The 20,398-nt window shown below is 43.4% G+C and overlaps 3 protein-coding genes across 3 annotated transcripts; all 3 read right to left on the bottom strand.

Moving 5' to 3' along the window:
* Nucleotides 1-5,889: 5,889 nt before the first annotated feature.
* On the bottom strand, nucleotides 5,890-7,801 carry LOC131476066 (tubulin beta-4B chain-like). Its single transcript, XM_058654535.1, has 2 exons — nucleotides 6,352-7,801; nucleotides 5,890-6,172 (listed from the first exon to the last, which is right to left on the bottom strand). The coding sequence occupies exon 1, from the start codon at nucleotides 7,708-7,710 to the stop codon at nucleotides 6,373-6,375; it is 1,338 nt and encodes a 445-aa protein (XP_058510518.1). The 5' UTR covers nucleotides 7,711-7,801; the 3' UTR covers nucleotides 5,890-6,172; nucleotides 6,352-6,372.
* Nucleotides 7,802-9,955: 2,154 nt separating this feature from the next.
* On the bottom strand, nucleotides 9,956-16,018 carry LOC131475994 (tubulin beta-4B chain-like). The gene has a single exon (XM_058654417.1). The coding sequence runs from the start codon at nucleotides 15,897-15,899 to the stop codon at nucleotides 14,562-14,564; it is 1,338 nt and encodes a 445-aa protein (XP_058510400.1). The 5' UTR covers nucleotides 15,900-16,018; the 3' UTR covers nucleotides 9,956-14,561.
* A 1,780-nt stretch (nucleotides 16,019-17,798) lies between these two features.
* Nucleotides 17,799-19,896, bottom strand: LOC131476055 (tubulin beta-4B chain-like). Its single transcript, XM_058654523.1, has one exon. It carries the CDS (start codon nucleotides 19,882-19,884, stop codon nucleotides 18,547-18,549), a length of 1,338 nt encoding a protein of 445 aa, XP_058510506.1. The 5' UTR covers nucleotides 19,885-19,896; the 3' UTR covers nucleotides 17,799-18,546.
* Between the last annotated feature and the right edge of the window lie 502 nt (nucleotides 19,897-20,398).

Below are 20,398 nucleotides of genomic sequence, written 5' to 3'. Positions count from 1 at the left end.
TATGTGTTTGTGTTTGTGTATGTGTATGTGTTTGTGTTTGTGTATGTGTTTGTGTTTGTGTATGTGTTTGTGTTTGTGTTTGTGTATGTGTTTGTGTTTGTGTATGTGTTTGTGTTTGTGTATGTGTATGTGTATGTTTATGTGTTTGTGTTTGTGTTTGTGTTTGTGTATGTGTTTGTGTTTGTGTATGTATATTTGTATGTGTATGTATATGTGTTTGTGTATGTGTTTGTGTTTGTGTTTGTGTATGTGTATGTGTATGTGTATGTGTATGTGTTTGTGTATGTGTGTTTGTATGTGTATGTGTTTGTGTATATGTTTGTGTATGTGTTTGTGTTTGTGTATGTGTATGTGTTTGTGTTTGTGTTTGTGTTTGTGTATGTGTATGTGTATGTGTGTTTGTATGTGTATGTGTTTGTGTTTGTGTATGTGTTTGTGTATGTGTGTTTGTATGTGTATGTGTTTGTGTATGTGTGTTTGTATGTGTATGTGTTTGTGTTTATGTTTGTGTTTGTTCAGAGGGGTATTCCAGAAAGCGGGTTATGTGAGAACTCTGAGTTTGTTAACCCTGAGATGAGGGAAACTCTGAGTTATCCGTTCCAGAAAGAGAGGTAACTTAAACTCTGGGTCTGTTACTGCGGTAACTTACTCTGTGAACATAACCTGCTCGCTGGCAGGTTTACTATAAGAAACCCAGAGTTTCTACCCGTCTCCTCCCACACGAAGAAAGCAGTTAGACATGGATTGCCCATTCATTAGAAATCCAATCGACATCGAAGCCGTATTTATTAGAAATGCATTACGTCGTGAGAGAATCTTCCGACCCAGATTAGACGTTTTGATTAAAAATAAAAGACAAATTCACATGTGGTTCTTCTTTATTCCCTAAAAGTACAAAAGCAACAGTCAGGATTTGTAATATAGTTCCAACTATTAACATATTTCACATATTCACCTGTTTCACCATGACAATGCCCCCACCTCAACTGGTGTTCAAGTAATAGAATTTACAAGTCTGTTTTTCTGATTTGCCGGTCCAGGTACACCATTTCTTTCTCGGTTTTTTGAATGGTTTTCATTAGGTGCACCCTGTACAACTCTTTTACCTGCAACTGGGAAACATATGGACGACATTTAATTCCTGCAGTTCTACATACAGATTTAACATGGTATTGACCGAAAATCTCACTGTGTCAAGCTATGCTCTAGAAGTTGATGGACCCTCCTCTTGGTGATGCCCAACCATGTTCTGTTGAAGGACAAGAATGTGCTAGTTTGTCCATTATCTATGCTCATCACTTCAGTGTACATGTCAAACTCCAAATTCCACTCAAGAATGTAAATGAATATGAATGGGTAGAGCAGTGCCAGGAGCTATACATAATATTAAGACACACTTCAGTAGGCCCCTCCGGATCTCTCCCTGTGGCAGCAGACAGCGTCTCCTCCTCATACACACACATACATATATATACATATATATATATATATATATATACATATATATACATACATATATATATATATATATATATATATATATATATATATATATATATATATATATATATATATATATAGGATATATAAAAAAGATATAGGATTTTCTTTCTACCAGCCTCTCAAGGACTTGCATCTGATGTAGGCACTTGTGTCCTGGGGGGTGACAGGCTCAGATGAGCCTCCCCCAGGGATGCCTTCAGACACAGTTCGACCCCTGTATTGGCTGAGAGCCAGCTCCTCAGCCTCTGACAGAGGTGGTGGAGGTGGCCCTCCACCCGTTTTTTGGGCCTCTGCCTTCTTTCTGTTGGCTGAGCAGAACTCAATGTTTGCAATCTGAATTAATACTTACGTTACGTTTAATAGCCTTAGTCAATTAAAAATAAATCAAAGTGAGGTGCAATCATAGCCTAGCAAAATTTGCCTTACCTTTTTGAATGATGTTTTTATGTTTAATTTTGAGCTGCTTCCAAGTCCTCCTTTCTCCTGTTGGATTGCACCTAAATGAAAAACTCAGATTTCATTCCTACTTATATTCATAACTATAGACTATGCTACGATCTTACGGTTAAATGTTACGTCAATGGAATAGTAGATTCAAACTTACGCGTTGACTCGGGCAGCAATTTTCTCCCATGCGTCTCTCTCTCCTTCGCTGCTGCAGCTGTGTTGCATTCGCGGCGAAATATGTGCTCATATTCTCCGTAGCCCAGCAAAAGGATCTCCAACTCCTTCGCACTGAAATATGTTGATCTTTTTTTTTTCTCGGTTGTCATGGTGACTCGTGGTATCGGGGCTCCATTGATGGCTTTTTGTAGTGGTTGTGCACGCGCGTACCTCGAGGTTAACATACTCAGAGTTGATTGAACTAACTCAGATCAGCTGTTGTGGAACCGGATACTCAGAGTTTCCCGACTCAGAGTAAGTCAACTCAGAGTTCAGGGATAGACTCAGAGTGTGTTGAACCTGCTTTCTGGAATACCCCTCAGGATGAGGCCTGGAGCTGACACTCATCTCATGTTAATGTAGATGTTGAAAAGTGTTGGGCTCAGACTATTTCCTTGCATTACTCCTCGGTTCTTTAGTCTTCAGTTTTGACTGCATGTCATAATAATTGGATCTGTAATAATTGGAGCAGGACGAATGTCAAATGTCAAATGCTTTTTCAAAGTCTACAAAACAGGAAAATATTTTTGATTTATTTTGATTTAAATGTTTCTCTATAAGAGTGAGTAGAGTGTGGTTCTGTGGTTGTGACTCTGTCTGAGGATTGCTGTAGTTGTTAGGATCTAAGTTATCTCCATTTTTGAAGATCTGGCTCCAGATGTTTATATTGTGTAGTGTATTTTGTTTTGTTTTGTTTTAGGTACAGGGTGATTTTGTTGTGGTCTGATAGGGGGTCAGAGGACTGACTGTAAAGGCTCTGAGGTGATCAGGCTCTATGTCTGTTATCATGTAGTCGACGGTGCTGCTGCCCAGGTGGGAGCAGTGTGTGTATCTCCCATACGAGTCTCCTTGTAGCCTACCATTAACTATGTACAGTCCTAGTGATCGGCACAGCTGTAGTATTGTGATGTAATGTGATAGCTGAGGGAAGTTAATGTCTGATATGTTCTTGTCTCCGTTAAACAGATTTTAAAGGAGACCTCTGGTGCAACCAACTGTGACCCACACAGTTAAAGTATGGTCTGAGGAGACTGATGAGGCTCTGATGGACTGCTTTGAGTCTACTGTGTGGGAGGAACTCTGTGAGGGACATGGGGAGGACATCGACAGTCTCACAAACACAATAACGGACTATATCAACTTCTGTGTAGAGAGCACTGTACCCACCAGAACAGTATGGTGTTTCTCTAACAACATACCCTGGATTAATCCTGAGATAAAGGCTCTCCTTAAGGAGAAAAAGAGAGCTTTTAGGCCAGGACACAAGGAGGAGCTGAAGTCTGTACAGAGGGAGCTGAGGAGAAAGATCAGGGAGGGGAAGGACAGCTACAGGAGGAAGATGGAGGATCAGCTGCAGCAGAAAGATATCAGTGGAGTCTGGAGAGGCCTGAAAACCATCTCTGGCAACAAGAAGCTAGACTCCCAGGCTGTAGGGGACCAGAGGTGGGCTAATGATCTGACCTTATTCTTCAATAGGTTTGATCAGCCTCCCACCCCTCCCCTGACCCAGCCAGCACTGCTGTAACCCCTTTCATCTGAATCACCAGTACACTGCCCAATCTCCAGCCCCCTCCCTACTGTTCTCAGTTCACCTCCCACAAACTTAACTCTTTCATGTCACAACACCCCTGCTCCAATCTGTCCTTCACACCTAACCAGGTGAGAAAAGAGTTTAAGATCAAGGCGAAAAAGGCTGCAGGTCCTGACGGCATCAGCTCCAAGCTCCTCAAATCCTGCACGGTGCAGCTGTGCGGGATTATGGGGATCATCTTCAATACAAGCCTGAAACTGGGGAGAGTACCACAGTTATGGAAGACCTCCTGCGTGGTACCTAGATTGTGGATTATTTGACTGATCGACCCCAGTATGTGAGGACTCGGGATTGTGTATCCGACACGGCTGTCTGCAGTACAGGGGCCCCACAGGGAACGGTTCTGGCTCTGTTCCTCTTCACCTTGTACACTACAGACTTCTCCTACTGCTCCCCCTCCTGTCACCTGCAGAGGTTCTCAGATGACTCTGCAATTGTTGGCCTCATCACAGATGAGGACGACAAGGAGTACAGGGAACCTGTCCAGAACTTTGTGGACAGGTCCCTGCGGAACCGCCTCCAGATCAACGTGGGGAAAACTAAGGAACTGGTGGTGGATTTCCGCAGGAGACGACACTCTACACTACACCGGTGAACATCCAGGACATGGACATTGAGTTGGTAACATCTTACAAATACCTGGGTGTTCACATAAACAATAAACTGGACTGGTCTGACCATGCTGCTGCACTTTACAGGAAGGGTCAGAGCAGACTCTACCTGTTGAGGAGACTAAGGTATTTTGGAGTGCTGGGAGAACTCCTTAAGACCTACTCGGTAGTGGCATCAGCCATTTTTTATGAAGTGGTCTGCTGGGGCAGTAGTACCACAGCTGCGGACAGACTGATTAAAAAAGCCAGCTCTGTCCTTGGATGTCCCCTTGACCCAGTGGAGGTGGTGGGAGAGAGGAGAATGGCTACCAATGGACAATCTCTCCACCCCCTGCAGGACACCATCACAGCACTGGGCAGCTCCTTCAGTAACAGACTGTCATCAGTCATCATCTACCACTTTATCCTCCACCAGAGGGTTGCTGTGCCAATCTAAGCTACATCGGGCGATAGGCGGGGTACACCCTGGACAGTTCGCCAGTCCATCGCAGGGCCACACACAGATAGAGACAAACAAGCATTCACTCTCACACTCACTCCTATGGTCAATTTAGAGTGTCCAATTTACCTAATCCCCACATTGCATGTTTTTGGACTGTGGGAGGAAGCCACACACACACGGGGAGAACATGCAAACTCCATGCAGAAAGGCCCTTGTTCTAACGGGGGCTCGAACCCTGCAAGGCGAGAGTGCTAACCACTATAACACCGTGTGGCCCCAGTAACAGACTGAAACATCCTAAATGTCGGAAGGAACGTTCTCGCAGGTCGTTCCTTCCTGCAGCTGTTAGACTATACAACAAACACTGCTCGTAGTAGACCACGAGCAGACCGGTACCCTGTGTGCAAAAGACCTCATGGTAACAAGTTCAACTCCACCCCTGGCTGATTGTACTCATTTCCTTGTAAGTTGCTTTGGATAAAAGCGTCTGCTAAATGACATGTAATCTATCTTTACTGTCTTGCTGCTGTAACAATGTCAATTTCCCCACTGTGGGATAAATAAAGCTTATCTTATCTTATAGTAGTTGTGTCATCAAATCTGCGCTATATTGCCGACTTATTCAATGAATTTCATTTAATTTCATTAATTCATTCAACCGCCCTCAGCGAGCAGCTGTAACATTATACTCAGTATGTTTCCATGCACAGTTTAATTGAGCTAAGGCCATTGTCTGACTAAGAGTCTGAGTACATGTGCCAAGGAGAAAATCCATTGTACGGCGCTGTATCACTTTAAGCTAGTGCGTATTGACTCAGTTTCAAGGAGTTGTCGGACTATGGATCGCAATACCCAGATATGTTAGTCCGACAAAGACTAGCTTGAGTTCAGTCGGAATAACATAAGAAAACTGAATTACTGTCTGAGGAACGGAAGTTGCAAGTATTTGCACAACGTAAGCAGATTCGCTCTGTTCACAGATATGTGAAGGAAACTAAGACCTGAAGTTCCGACCAAACAACACAGTCTGACTGTAAGGTTGATACAGCTCAGTGTTTGGACTGGCATGATACTTTTTGTTGATGGGATGTTTCATGGTTTTTACTACTTGGCTATTTATTTGTGGAGATATTTCTGTAACCCAGTTATGTTGTGAAGTATACAAATGTTTCTTTTCCTGGTTTCCAGAGAAATTCTGTTCCCATAATGTTCCAGTAGACACTCTGCTCTTATTTGTATTGATTTTTGTTTATTCAATTATGGACTCCAGGGATAACATCTGTCACCAAAACACTGCTAGCATCACTATGGCCTTCCCTCCATCTGTTGTGGCATGTCTCCACAGACAGGAAAACAACACTTCTATATTGAGAAACAGAGAGAATTTTGTTGAACAAATAGGCTTTGTGTGAACTCATTTGACATTTTTGTTCAAAGATTAGTTTTGAATACATAAAATGATGCAATATAATTGTTTTTAAAAAAGTGTGAATTTTAGTTTAATTGTCAAAATTACTGATTTAATTGTCATTTGGCCTTACACTCATGATAAGAAAAGGTGTCTACTCCATATCCTCTTCCCCTTCCTCATCAAACTCGCCCTCTTCCTCAGCAGTTGCGTCCTGGTACTGCTGGTACTCAGAAATCAGGTCGTTCATGTTGCTCTCAGCCTCAGTGAACTCCATCTCATCCATACCCTCGCCTGTGTACCAGTGGAGGAAGGCCTTACGGCGGAACATGGCGGTGAACTGCTCTGAGATGCGTCTGAACAGTTCTTGAATGGCTGTGCTGTTGCCAATGAAGGTGGCGGACATTTTGAGGCCACGGGGAGGGATGTCACAGACCGCCGTCTTAACGTTGTTGGGGATCCACTCCACAAAGTAGCTGCTGTTCTTGTTCTGCACGTTCAACATCTGTTCGTCCACCTCCTTCATGGAAAGACGGCCTCTGAAGATGGCTGCCACTGTGAGGTAGCGCCCATGACGTGGGTCACAAGCAGCCATCATATTCTTGGCATCGAACATCTGCTGAGTGAGTTCAGGCACTGTCAATGCTCTGTACTGCTGGCTGCCCCGACTGGTCAGGGGGGCAAAGCCTGGCATGAAGAAGTGCAGTCTGGGGAAGGGAACCATGTTAACGGCCAGTTTCCTCAGATCAGCATTGAGCTGTCCAGGGAAGCGCAGGCAGGTGGTCACACCACTCATGGTGCTTGAGACAAGATGATTGAGGTCACTGTAGCAGGGTGTGGTGAGTTTGAGTGTGCGGAAGCAGATGTCATACAGGGCCTCATTATCAATGCAGAAGGTCTCATCTGTGTTCTCGACCAGTTGGTGGACAGACAGGGTGGCATTGTAAGGCTCCACTACTGTGTCTGAGACCTTGGGTGAAGGAACCACACTGAAAGTGTTCATGATGCGATCTGGATACTCCTCTCGGATTTTGCTGATGAGCAGTGTGCCCATGCCAGAGCCAGTGCCTCCGCCCAGCGAGTGTGTGAGCTGGAAGCCCTGGAGGCAGTCGCAGTTCTCTGACTCCTTCCTCACCACATCCAAGACAGAGTCCACCAGCTCAGCTCCCTCTGTGTAGTGACCTCTAGCCCAGTTGTTACCTGCTCCAGTCTGGCCAAAGACGAAACTGTCTGGTCTAAAGATCTGGCCAAATGGACCAGACCTCACAGAGTCCATCGTCCCTGGCTCCAAGTCAAAAAGCACTGCACGAGGAACATACTTCCCGCCTGCTGCCTCGTTAAAGTACACATTTATTCGCTCAAGTTGCAGGTCGTTGTCCCCGTGGTATGTCCCAGAGGGGTCAATGCCATGTTCGTCACTTATCACCTCCCAGAACTTGGCTCCAATTTGGTTGCCACACTGGCCTGCCTGCAGGTGTACAATTTCCCTCATTGTGATCAAAATTTGAAAGTCTTGAACAATGATGCAGAGAGACCGAGTACTGTGTGGACTGAGAAGGTTTTACTTAACTGTTTATTCTGGTGTTTCATGGCATCTGTAATTTTGCCTTGAAAGACGTGATGTCATATTCCTTTGAGGTATAAGATGTCTTTTATCTGAGGTACCAACTGTCCTCATGTCCTCCTTCACAACATCCATGGATCTTCTCTGTGGTATTCCTCCTTTCCTCCTGCCCGGCAGCTCCATCTTCAACATCCTTTTTCCAACATAATCACTATCCCTCCTTTGCACGTGACTAAACCATCTCAATCTTGCCGCTCTACCTTTATTTCCAAAGGGTTCAACCTAAAATGTCACTCGAGTAGCTAATTTCTAATCCTGTCCATCCTGGTCACTCCCAACAAAATTGCCTGAATCACCCACATCGTCTACCACACAGCATATTGCCAACTTCTTATTCTTCTTCGTCCTCCATGTGTATTAATTGCAGCTTCCACCTCAGCACCCCCATCTTCTGGAATGTGTCACATTCTTTCTGTTAACCCCGTTACTCTTAAAAAATGTCAACAGCTACTTTCTACCCTGACCTACCACACTTCAGCACACACACTTAACATCTCTTCCTGTCATCCCCGGTTGTCTCAGTCCCCCATCATGTATTTTCTTTTCAGATGGTTGCCCTGATATTGCTCTTCAGACGTACGCTGACAATAGAGTTCATGCATCTGGAAAAACCTGTAAGTTAACCAAACATTTAGAAAAAATATCCATTGTTTTTTCAATTAAAAAACAATGGATTCATTTTAGTGTTTAGTGTCAAACAAGAGGCTTCAAGCCACACAGATATTTTGGGAAATATAGAAAGCTGTCCAAGAGGCAGGGCTGCATCACAAGAGCCTGGTGGGAGTGGTCACACAAGGCCGAGCTGGGCTCGGATCTTTTCCAACTCCCCAATTGAACACCAAGGGGAGGGAGAGGCAGCGCCTTGTTCAAGAGGAGGTGAGAGGTGGAAAAGATAAGATCCTGCAAGGCAGTGGGGATGAAACAACAGGGAGCCTGGACCAAATGGGGGAATGCGGTTGAGACGAGAGTAACTTGGACCAAGCTCTGGAAAGCCAAGCCTCACTGTATCACGTTCCTCATCCAGGCAGTGTACGACGTGCTTTGAAGCCTGTCCAACCTGCACACATGGGGCAAGGGTGTATGATGTTGAAAGACCCGAAAACACCCGATGATTCCAGGAAATCACTGGCAATGTGTCCAGAGGCATCAGTAGATGTATGTACACAACACACTATTTAGCTTCAGGGACGAGTTTGAAGTCAAATTCAGGTATGAATATGTATAATTTATAAATAATGAATGAACGATGGAACTTGACAGATTAGGGGGCACCCAGAGTTGAACTGGGGACCTCTTGATCTGCAGTCAAATGCTCTGCCACTGATGAACCATTCATGTCCAATGGCTGTTACCCTATTGTGGTGACTATCGAAAAACAAAAACTTATTTGTCACCTGATGGTGGTTGGAGGAAGAACTTTACTCGAGTTCAGAGGAAAAACAAAAAGGAAAAAAGATTGTGCAAAGTTGGTCTCTTTGGGTGATGTTCCCATTTATTGCAGCAAAAAAGGTTATTAACAAACAGAAAAATTGTAGTTGTAGATGTGGATTGTGGCAAACAAAAGATTCCTGGCTTACCTCTGGCTGTCGGTAAGAACTGTGAACTGGGACCTTGAATTTCCCATTGGGGATCAATAAAGTTTGTGGGGTTTTTTTTTAATTGAACATTCCAGTTTGCTGTGGTTTTTGTTGATTCTTTCCAATTCAATTCAATTTTATTTGTATAGCGCCAAATCATAACATACATTATCTCAAGGCACTGTACATAGACAACATCAAGGAGAGCAGAGAACCCCAACAGTTCACACAATGTTTCCAGTGTGCCATATAGTTTTTTTTTTGTTTTCACAGTCAGAACTGACAGAAAAAACTCTTCAAGGCAGTACTGGCAGCAGTGTGGTTGTAGTTTTACACGGTTGGAACCTGGCCTCAGATTTCCTCTCCTGGTCAGTAGTCATGTCCCTACAGTTGGCACAAGAACACCAGTTCACCCCTGACACAGCAGGGCATCAAAAAACTGGTTTTGTCTCCAGCAGCTGAGCCGTTAGATCTCTGTGCTCCGCCAGAGTCGTCTTCACCACAAGTCTATCAACATAAAACACAGAAGAGAGAAAAATAAAGTGTTTGTTTGAACAATGTTTGACAGATAAAATGACATGCTATGGTTAGTAGGTTATTCAGTATTACAATAACATAAAAGTAGTGAACATAATTTGGTCTGTGCATAAATATTAGTCATAAATCTCCCTCCTGGTTTTCATAATCTTTCAGCTGAAGTTACTCAGGCAACAACTGGGTTATGATTGTGTGTTGTAGGCGTTGGTGGCAGATTTTAAGGGCCTTCAGGACGAGGGTAGGGGGCTGACATCTTTGAAACAGACAAATGCAACGATTAATATATGCATGGCCAGGATATAAAATCTAAAAATTTAATATTACAACTAAAAGTAGCCTCCTGACTAAAATGGACTATGCAACGATGAAACTATTTACTGCAACTGCAAACTGTTATTTCAAAAAGAAAAGAAACAACAAAAACAGATGATGGAAATATGACCACACTAGTGTAAGGACAAGAAATGATGTTATGAATTAAGTTATTTCATTTCAAATGTTAAGAGGTTTTTATGTCCAGATTTTTATGTATTGTATATGTATTGTTGTGTGTAGCAATGAAGCTCAAAATACTATCTGTTTTCCAGTTTCTGTGATGAGAAGTAGCACATACAGAGAGGTGTGGTTTCACTGACAGCTAGACCAGGCCTTTGGCCACATCTTTTTCAAATATTTTCAGATTTCCATGTGTTAGACCAGGGGTGTCAAACTCAAATCCATCGCGGGCCAATTTTAATAAATTTATTAAAAAACCTGTTTTCATTTGGCTTATTTTTGACTTTCTATTAGAAATCTGTAGTTAAGCTTTTCCATAGTAAAAAAAAAAAAATAGTTTTGTATTAAAATTATCTGAAATAAATTGATTTATATTAAAAAAATTGTTCTACTTTGATGCTTGCTCAAACATTACCTCGACTTGAAAAATTTTAAGATATATCTGATTAAAATATTGTCTAAAAATAAATGAAAGGTTGATTGTACTCTTTGATTACCAACACCACCTCATACCGTTTTTTTTCTTAAAGCACAAACATATTTCGCCTTTCCATTTTTCATGAAACAATTTTTTTTATCTGTCATCAATCTTTTACCTCCTGAAGTTTGTGGATATTTCTCAATCTGCTTAATCTGACTTGTAGTAGTAATTAAACACTAATTTAAACACTGCGATCTATTGGCGAGATGCCGTCATTTCGCGGATAAAAACATAATTGCCATGCATTGTGAAAATGTAGTTTATAGTCAATGCACTATTTAAAGGTTTGGTGGTGGGTGCTACCCAGACTGTCTGCTGTCTGCTGGAGAGGAAGTTATGGAGCAGATGTATCAGGCGTGGGGGACGTTGAGATGGTGCAGTTTTTGGATCAGTATGTGTCTTTGGATCGTGTTGAAAGCGGAACTGAAATCTGCAAACAGGATCCTGACGGTAGTACCAAGGAAGTCTAGGTGTTCCAAGAGAATATGCAGCAAGCAGGCCACAGTGTCTTCAGTACTTGGCCTTGTAGGCAAATTGGAGGGGGTACAGATGCTGATGGACATGTGGCAGGATGATGTTGAGCAGCAGGTACTCCAGGCACTTGATCAGGATGGAAGTGAGGGCATTGGGGCGGAAGTTCTTCAGTTCTTTGGGTCGGGGTTTTCTGGGTACTGGTATTATTTATCAGTATTATTATTATTATTATTATTATTGTTATTATTATTAGAATTATATTTACTAAGACTAAATCTAAAATGGCTGCCAAAAACAACACTGGTTTGGAGTTGGGATATTTCTTTATTTTTTTAACTGGTATGGTGGTCTGAATGCAGAAGTTGATATAATCAGAGATGATGGAGACCCTGTTGTCTAATTCCTCATCAGAAATGTCCCAGTTGGTGCATGCCAGAGAGCCTTGGAGTTGTGTGATAGCATCCCACTGGGGGCACTGTAGGATTCTGACTTGTGACACAGTCTGCAGCTGTTATAATCCCCCATAGTCCTGGGTATGAAGTTTAGTCCTGGGTATGACGTTAAACTGCAACCGGTGATAGGACCACATTCATGGAGATTTGTGGTTGTGGGGAGTGTGGAGTGACCCCTTATTACATTACTTATTACTTCCAGGTCCGCTCTGGCCTGGAGCGATAGCATCTGTCAAATAGTATTAGCCTACTTCCCTTTCCTGGGGTCAGTAACTGTAGAAGCAGGAAGTGGTCCTTTCTGGAGCACATTAAGCCCAGTCAGTGTGGCTGTAGGTTGGCGAAAGGATGGACAGCCGGCCATAAAAAAAACACGTCCATATACTTAATGGCAGGTCTACATACAGATAAAGGTATAGGCAGTTCCGGTAGCAGTCACCGACTAGTGTCTCGGGCTTGGCTGACTCTCGGGTGCAGCAGGCAGGGTCCGGCCATCAAGGCAAATCTTGCGAGTGCCCGGTGAAGTTGAAGTCGAAGTTGAAGTTCAGGATAGGCTCATTGAATGTAGGCACTTTGAAGGGACGTAGTAATGAAGTTGTGGAGACACTCGTAAGAAGAAGGATCGATCTCTGCTGCCTGCAAGAGACTAGGTGGTCCGAAGGCCTGAATGCAAACCAAGCTTTGTTTATCAAAGGAAAGGATTCCCGTAACAAGTTTTACTGGTGTGGAAACAAGCAAGGTCAAAGCGGTGTAGGCATCATGATAGCTGGTCTTTGAGGTCCAACGTATCTCAGATAGGATCCTCCTGTTGAGACTTGTCATTGGCAAATCTTTTCTCACTTTTCTCTTAATCTACACACCTCAGATCGGACACTCAGATGTCGAAAAAAGAGTTCTACGATCTGTTGCAGAGCACCATTGCCAAGATACCCACCTCAGAGACACTCTTACATATTGGTGACGGGAATGGTCATGTTGGGTGGGTTGCCCAGGGCTTTGAAGAGGTCATCCTCAACCTCCCTTTATAGGCGTCAGCGAGCGTGTAGCAGGTCCACTTTGCGGAGGGAATGGACATTTGCCAGGATGATGGAGGGAAGAGGTGGTTTGAAGGGACGTCTCCTTAGCCTGTTTCGGATTCCTCCTCATTTGCACCTTTCCTGGGTCGGAGTTCCAGGGGTAGGACCCCACAGGCTTGATGTTACATGGCAGGGAGTCCCGCAGCGATAGGTCTTCTCGGCTGTAGGTGAGTACATTTTTATATATTATTGGTGATGTTGTATGATCATCACAGATAGAAGTAGCATCGCTCAGCGATCATAAGGACAATGATTAAATCGGACGAGTTTGCCATAGTTTGCCATCGAAGACAAGGATGAAGACAAGAAAAACTTAGACAAGACTTAGACAGTCGAGACGCGTACAGAGACCTATGTTGTTGCAGCAGAGCACACGCCAGGTAGTCTCAGTCGCTCCTCCTGCCATGGCATCCTCTGTTGCTGATAGAAGGACAGGAGAGCACAGATGTTTGTCATCAGTTGACTGCTTTGGAACAGCAGATATTGCATGTTGGACTGTTGCCACCTCCTTGACAGTTTTATGGATGTTCTCTGGAAAAGTAGTTCCTGGACGTGCTGGACTGGCCTCTGTATTGCCCTGGGGTGGAAGGCATCTGCATTCTCTACTCAAAGACCACCAGCTAGCCAGCAAGGTCTAAGTCAGAAGCTACAAACACACTCACATGGTCAAGTAGCATGGACCTAACTTATAAGATATCTATCAATCTATCTATCTATCTATCTATCTATCTATCTATCTATCTATCTATCTATCTATCTATCTATCTATCTATCTATCTGAGCCTTCAATTTGCTTGTAATCACATTGTAATTCCATGACACATTACATTTTATTAAATTTTTTGCATGACAGCTGCTAAACTGGTACATCATTTCTATATTTCTGTATTGACTTTTCGATACAGCTTTTTGTAAATTTCATGAATGAGGTCTATGGTCTTCAATGAACAAAACAAGACTTTTTGTTGAAGTCTATTTTTTACTACTTGGCTATTTATTTGTAAAGACAAGATATTTATGTAACCCAGTATTTCAGAAAGAGAACATGCAGAAGTGTTTAGAAGAATTTGTGAATACTCTTTAAGACACACATATGTATCTTTTATGGTCTCTAGAGAAATAGAGAAAACTGTATATTGTTCCAGTCGTCACATTGCTTACATTTGTATTGATTAAAGCGTAAGTAAATACTTTTCTGTATGAATCATAAAAGCTCCAGTGATAACTTCTGATGCAAAAACACTGCTTGCGTCACTATGGTGTAAACTATGGCCTTCCCTCCATCGATCTTGATGTAAAACTTAGACCTGCTAGTGAAGTGCGGGATTGTTACCAAAAACACGGAAACAAAACACTGCTACATGAAAAAAAACACAGTAAAAGTCATGTGGAGCTGACTTAATTAGCATTATGTGAACTCATTTGTAAATGGTTTGAATGTAACAAATATTTGTTTATGTTTAAAGGTTATGCCTCCAGCTTTAGATACATTTTGTTCAGATCATGCAGACACGATAATCCCTCTAAAATGGTAAGTGAATTACAAAAAGTTTGAGACTATTTTATATTCTACATTTAAAAGCAATTGGGCCCTACACTCTTGCATTATAAGATCAGGTCATGTAAGTTTCTATTCCTGCTCCTCTTCTCCTTCCTCTTCAAACTCGCCCCCTTCCTCAGCAGTGGCGTCCTGGTACTGCTGGTACTCAGAAATCAGGTCGTTCATGTTGCTCTCAGCCTCAGTGAACTCCATCTCATCCATACCCTCGCCTGTGTACCAGTGGAGGAAGGCCTTACGGCGGAACATGGCGGTGAACTGCTCTGAGATGCGTCTGAACAGTTCTTGAATGGCTGTGCTGTTGCCAATGAAGGTGGCAGACATTTTGAGGCCACGGGGAGGGATGTCACAGACCGCCGTCTTAACGTTGTTGGGGATCCACTCCACAAAGTAGCTGTTGTTCTTGTTCTGAATGTTCAACATCTGTTCGTCCACCTCCTTCATGGAAAGACGGCCTCTGAAGATGGCTGCCACTGTGAGGTAGCGCCCATGACGTGGGTCACAAGCAGCCATCATATTCTTGGCATCGAACATCTGCTGAGTGAGTTCAGGCACTGTCAATGCTCTGTACTGCTGGCTGCCCCGACTGGTCAGGGGGGCAAAGCCTGGCATGAAGAAGTGCAGTCTGGGGAAGGGAACCATGTTAACGGCCAGTTTCCTCAGATCAGCATTGAGCTGTCCAGGGAAGCGCAGGCAGGTGGTCACACCACTCATGGTGCTTGAGACAAGATGATTGAGGTCACTGTAGCAGGGTGTGGTGAGTTTGAGTGTGCGGAAGCAGATGTCATACAGGGCCTCATTATCAATGCAGAAGGTCTCATCTGTGTTCTCGACCAGTTGGTGGACAGACAGGGTGGCATTGTAAGGTTCCACTACTGTGTCTGAGACCTTGGGTGAAGGAACCACACTGAAAGTGTTCATGATGCGATCTGGATACTCCTCTCGGATTTTGCTGACAAGCAGTGTGCCCATGCCAGAGCCAGTGCCTCCGCCCAGCGAGTGTGTGAGCTGAAAGCCCTGGAGGCAGTCGCAGCTCTCTGACTCCTTCCTCACCACATCCAAGACAGAGTCCACCAGCTCAGCTCCCTCTGTGTAGTGACCTCTAGCCCAGTTGTTACCTGCTCCGGTCTGGCCAAAGACAAAACTGTCTGGTCTGAAGATTTGGCCATATGGACTAGACCTCACAGAGTCCATCGTCCCTGGCTCCAAGTCAAAAAGCACTGCACGAGGAACATACTTACCAGCTGCTGCCTCGTTGAAGTACACATTTATTCGCTCTAGCTGCAGGTCGTTGTCCCCGTGGTACGTCCCAGAGGGGTCAATGCCATGTTCGTCACTTATCACCTCCCAGAACTTTGCTCCAATTTGGTTGCCACACTGGCCTGCCTGCAGGTGTACGATTTCCCTCATTGTGATCAAAATTTGGAACTCCTGAATAATGATGCAGAAAGATCAAGTTTCACTGAGTTCTCCAACAACTGTTGAAAGTGAGAAGGCAGAATCGTTTACTTTGCTGTTTGTTCTTTGTGTTTCATGGCATCTGTAATATTACCTTGAAGGACATGATGTCATAATCCTTTGTAGTATTTAGACCGTTGCCTTTTATCTAATGTACATTGTAAATGACAGTTAATGTACTCAAAAACATTCCAGCAGGCTGTACATGAAGAGGTGTAATGCAGCCCCCCACAGTTCGAAGTTCCAAATCATATTTTGAAGTCTGAAGTTCCAGTTCCAGTTGATATACTTGCATGATGGAAGAAAAAGATTTAAGAACTTCACTGCCAATCAAAATAATAATGAATGACAAGCCGACATTTTTTTACCAAATCTACTGGGGGTGTTATTATTAAAATCATCAAAAGAACAATAACACCTGATGGAATTGGATCGAAGACAATTGAAAAATCTTTCGATGAAACAGGAATTCCAATGTGTTGAATAAAACTAGTGTAATTATACAGAGAAGAGAAGTTATGCTTGCAAATCATATTCCAGGTTAGTAACATTTGCTGATGGAATTAAGCAAATGTATTTCCACCAAGTGGAACGGTTCGATATGATACGTGTTTTTTTCCGTTTCCATTAGGAATAGTACCAAAAAGAACTGGCCCCATATTCCATTTTTCAGTACCCTTCACTTGAGGTACCAGAGTAATGGTACAGCTCCACTCTCGACAGTGATTTGTTTGGGCGACAGAAAAGTGTCACAACCCTGTCACAACCCTGTGACAGGTTTTTCTTCAGTGCCTGCAGTCTATTCTCATACAAACCTTGGTGTATTGTAGACACACAGCCACAAACCAAGCAGGAAAACAGCTATTGGGGTCCTCCGTTGCCATCCACTGTGTTGCGTTCGATGTCATTGTTGTCGTAGCACTGGTAGGATATCACACTATGCATCTCGCTGACTCGGGCCATCGGGCACAGCACACACCCCGCCTACCAAGTAAAGGTTCTGTTCTCAGTCGAAAAGACAAGCCTGACCCAGGGCTTTACCGTTCCAAACCATACTGCACTGTACCAAACCAAACTGCACTATGATGGAAACATGGCTTATAATATACCCCCAGGATATTTTTTATGAGTTTGGAAACAGGTTGAGAGGATATTATTACGGACCTGCAATATCCTGACATCGAGAATTTCCTGAATAACTTCCTTTCATCTTACGCCATTGAGTCACTGAAAGTTCACAAGAGCCTGGAAAGAAACAAATGGACGATATCTGGCTTTGTGACAAACATTCAACTCTGGAGTCTACCGACTAAAGATAGTGTTGTTGTCACTGAATAATATACATAAGGTTAGCATTAGCAACGGGCAGTGTAATGTAAATAATTGCTGTTAGCGTTGCTGTGTAGACTAGCTCTTGGGGAAACCAGTCTGAGTCCATGATTTACCAAGAGTACCACAAAATTCTTTGCATGTGGTTTCCCACTGATTCATTTTCTACTGCTCACTGTGAGCATGTTTCATAGCAGTGATTCCTCTCCTCCGTGTCATCAGATTTATGGGGATCTGGTAAAATGTTCTCCTGTTAGCCTGTCTCCGTCTGTTTTGGCACATCTATCCACCATCTTCACTTTTATGATGAAAACAGCTGATGAAGAGACAATTTTTCTGACATATTGCCTGATCCATTTGTTGTCTAGTATTTATGTCGATAGAGGTGAACAGCTTCATCATGAGGAATTCTATGCTTTTTAATGAAAACACATGAGACCTTTTTGTTGAAGTGCAGTTTTATTTTTTCAGTACTTGGCTATTCATTTGCTAAGAAGGAATATTTATGTAGCCTAACAGAACATGAACAAGTGTTTATTTGTGAATGCTGCTAAAAGAACCTGTTTCTTTTCCTAGTTTACACTAAATATGCTGTATATTATTCTAGTTGACATATTGCTTACATTTGTTTCGATAAAAGCTAACGGAAGTAAATACTTTTGTTTATACTCATAAACGGCTGAGTGATGACTTCTGTTGCCAAAGCACTCCTAATATCGCTTTGGGGTAATTTATGGCCTTCTCTCCATCAAGTTACATAAAATGTATCCCTATTTGTGTAGCACAGGGATGTTACCACACATCATCACACACCAAATGTAAACACTACTATGTTCAGAAACACAGAATTGTGTGGAACTAAGTGACTAAATTAGCATGGTGTGAACCTGTGAAAATGGTTTGAATGTCACTTCTTTTTCCAAGTTAGGCAATAAAGCTAAGCAAGTTGTCTACATATCTATCATATCTACATATAATTTTAGTTTAATTTAACTTAATTTATTTAGGTTTAATTTATCATATGACAACATAAAGTTGAAATCTGCCTCCATCTTACCCTTTCCCCTTTGTGTCTTCACAACTGTCCTCATGTCCTTCTTCACAACATCTATGAACCCTGTTTGTGGCCTTGCTCTTTTGTTCCTGCCTGGCAGCTTCATCTTCAACATCTTTTGTCCGATTTAATCACTACTTGTTCAAATTATTGACTTAAAATAATTAATAATTGGGCCCTACACTCTTGCATTATGAGATCAGGTCATGTAAGAGTCTATTCCATATCCTCTTCCCCTTCCTCATCAAACTCGCCCTCTTCCTCAGCAGTGGCGTCCTGGTACTGTTGATACTCAGAAATCAGGTCGTTCATGTTGCTCTCAGCCTCAGTGAACTCCATCTCATCCATACCCTCGCCTGTGTACCAGTGGAGGAAGGCCTTGCGGCGGAACATGGCGGTGAACTGCTCTGAGATGCGTCTGAACAGTTCTTGAATGGCTGTGCTGTTACCAATGAAGGTGGCGGACATTTTGAGGCCACGGGGAGGGATGTCACAGACCGCCGTCTTAACGTTATTGGGGATCCACTCCACAAAGTAGCTGCTGTTCTTGTTCTGAATGTTCAACATCTGTTCGTCCACCTCCTTCATGGAAAGACGGCCTCTGAAGATGGCTGCAACTGTGAGGTAGCGCCCATGACGTGGGTCACAAGCAGCCATCATATTCTTGGCATCGAACATCTGCTGAGTGAGTTCAGGCACTGTCAATGCTCTGTACTGCTGGCTGCCCCGACTGGTCAGGGGGGCAAAGCCTGGCATGAAGAAGTGCAGTCTGGGGAAGGGAACCATGTTAACGGCCAGTTTCCTCAGATCAGCATTGAGCTGTCCAGGGAAGCGCAGGCAGGTGGTCACACCACTCATGGTGCTTGAGACAAGATGATTGAGGTCACTGTAGCAGGGTGTGGTGAGCTTGAGTGTGCGGAAGCAGATGTCATACAGGGCCTCATTATCAATGCAGAAGGTCTCATCTGTGTTCTCGACCAGTTGGTGGACAGACAGGGTGGCGTTGTAAGGTTCCACTACTGTGTCTGAGACCTTGGGTGAAGGAACCACACTGAAAGTGTTCATAATGCGGTCTGGATACTCCTCTCGGATTTTGCTGACAAGCAGTGTGCCCATGCCAGAGCCAGTGCCTCCGCCCAGCGAGTGTGTGAGCTGGAAGCCCTGGAGGCAGTCGCAGTTCTCTGACTCCTTCCTCACCACATCCAAGACAGAGTCCACCAGCTCAGCTCCCTCTGTGTAGTGACCTCTAGCCCAGTTGTTACCTGCTCCGGTCTGGCCAAAGACGAAACTGTCTGGTCTAAAGATCTGGCCAAATGGACCAGACCTCACAGAGTCCATCGTCCCTGGCTCCAAGTCAAAAAGCACTGCACGAGGAACATACTTCCCACCTGCTGCCTCGTTGAAGTACACATTTATTCGCTCAAGCTGCAGGTCGTTGTCCCCGTGGTATGTCCCAGAGGGGTCAATGCCATGTTCGTCACTTATCACTTCCCAGAACTTGGCTCCAATTTGGTTGCCACACTGGCCTCCCTGCAGGTGTACGATTTCCCTCATTGTGATCAAAATTTGAGTCTTGAAAAATTATTTGGAAGCACCAAGTTTTTCCTGTTCAATTACTCCACCAACTGACTCACCTACAAAAGCAGAGTCATATACTAAACGTCTTTCTTATTTGTTCTTGGTGTTTACCTGACCTCTATAATGTTACCTTGAAAGATGTGATGTCATATTCCTTTTATCTGAGGAAGATGGGTGTACACCACTGTGTAAAAATCTTAGGCCCCCAATAGTTTTGAGGTTGTGGCAATGTTATAATGACCATATAGTGAGTGGTGGCCAAACATGGCTTCATGAAGCTTCGAACCCTTTTGGACAATTGTATTGAAAATTGGTTCACTACTCAAAGCTTCATTCATCAAGCATGTGGGTGACATCTGCTGGCACAGTGGTGGTTGTATAGCCCTGGAAAGGTGCGTGTGCACCTTGATTTTGTTGTTTTGTGAAAATTACATAAATAAAGCTGAAATCCAATTTTATTTTATGTTGAGATGCTGGTGTCGCCAGGAAC

Source organism: Solea solea, chromosome 16 (assembly GCF_958295425.1).
Source record: "Solea solea chromosome 16, fSolSol10.1, whole genome shotgun sequence".
Taxonomy (NCBI): Eukaryota; Metazoa; Chordata; class Actinopteri; order Pleuronectiformes; family Soleidae; genus Solea; species Solea solea.
The sequence above is the reverse complement of the archived record's forward strand: the minus strand, read 5'-3'. Positions and strand labels throughout refer to the sequence as shown.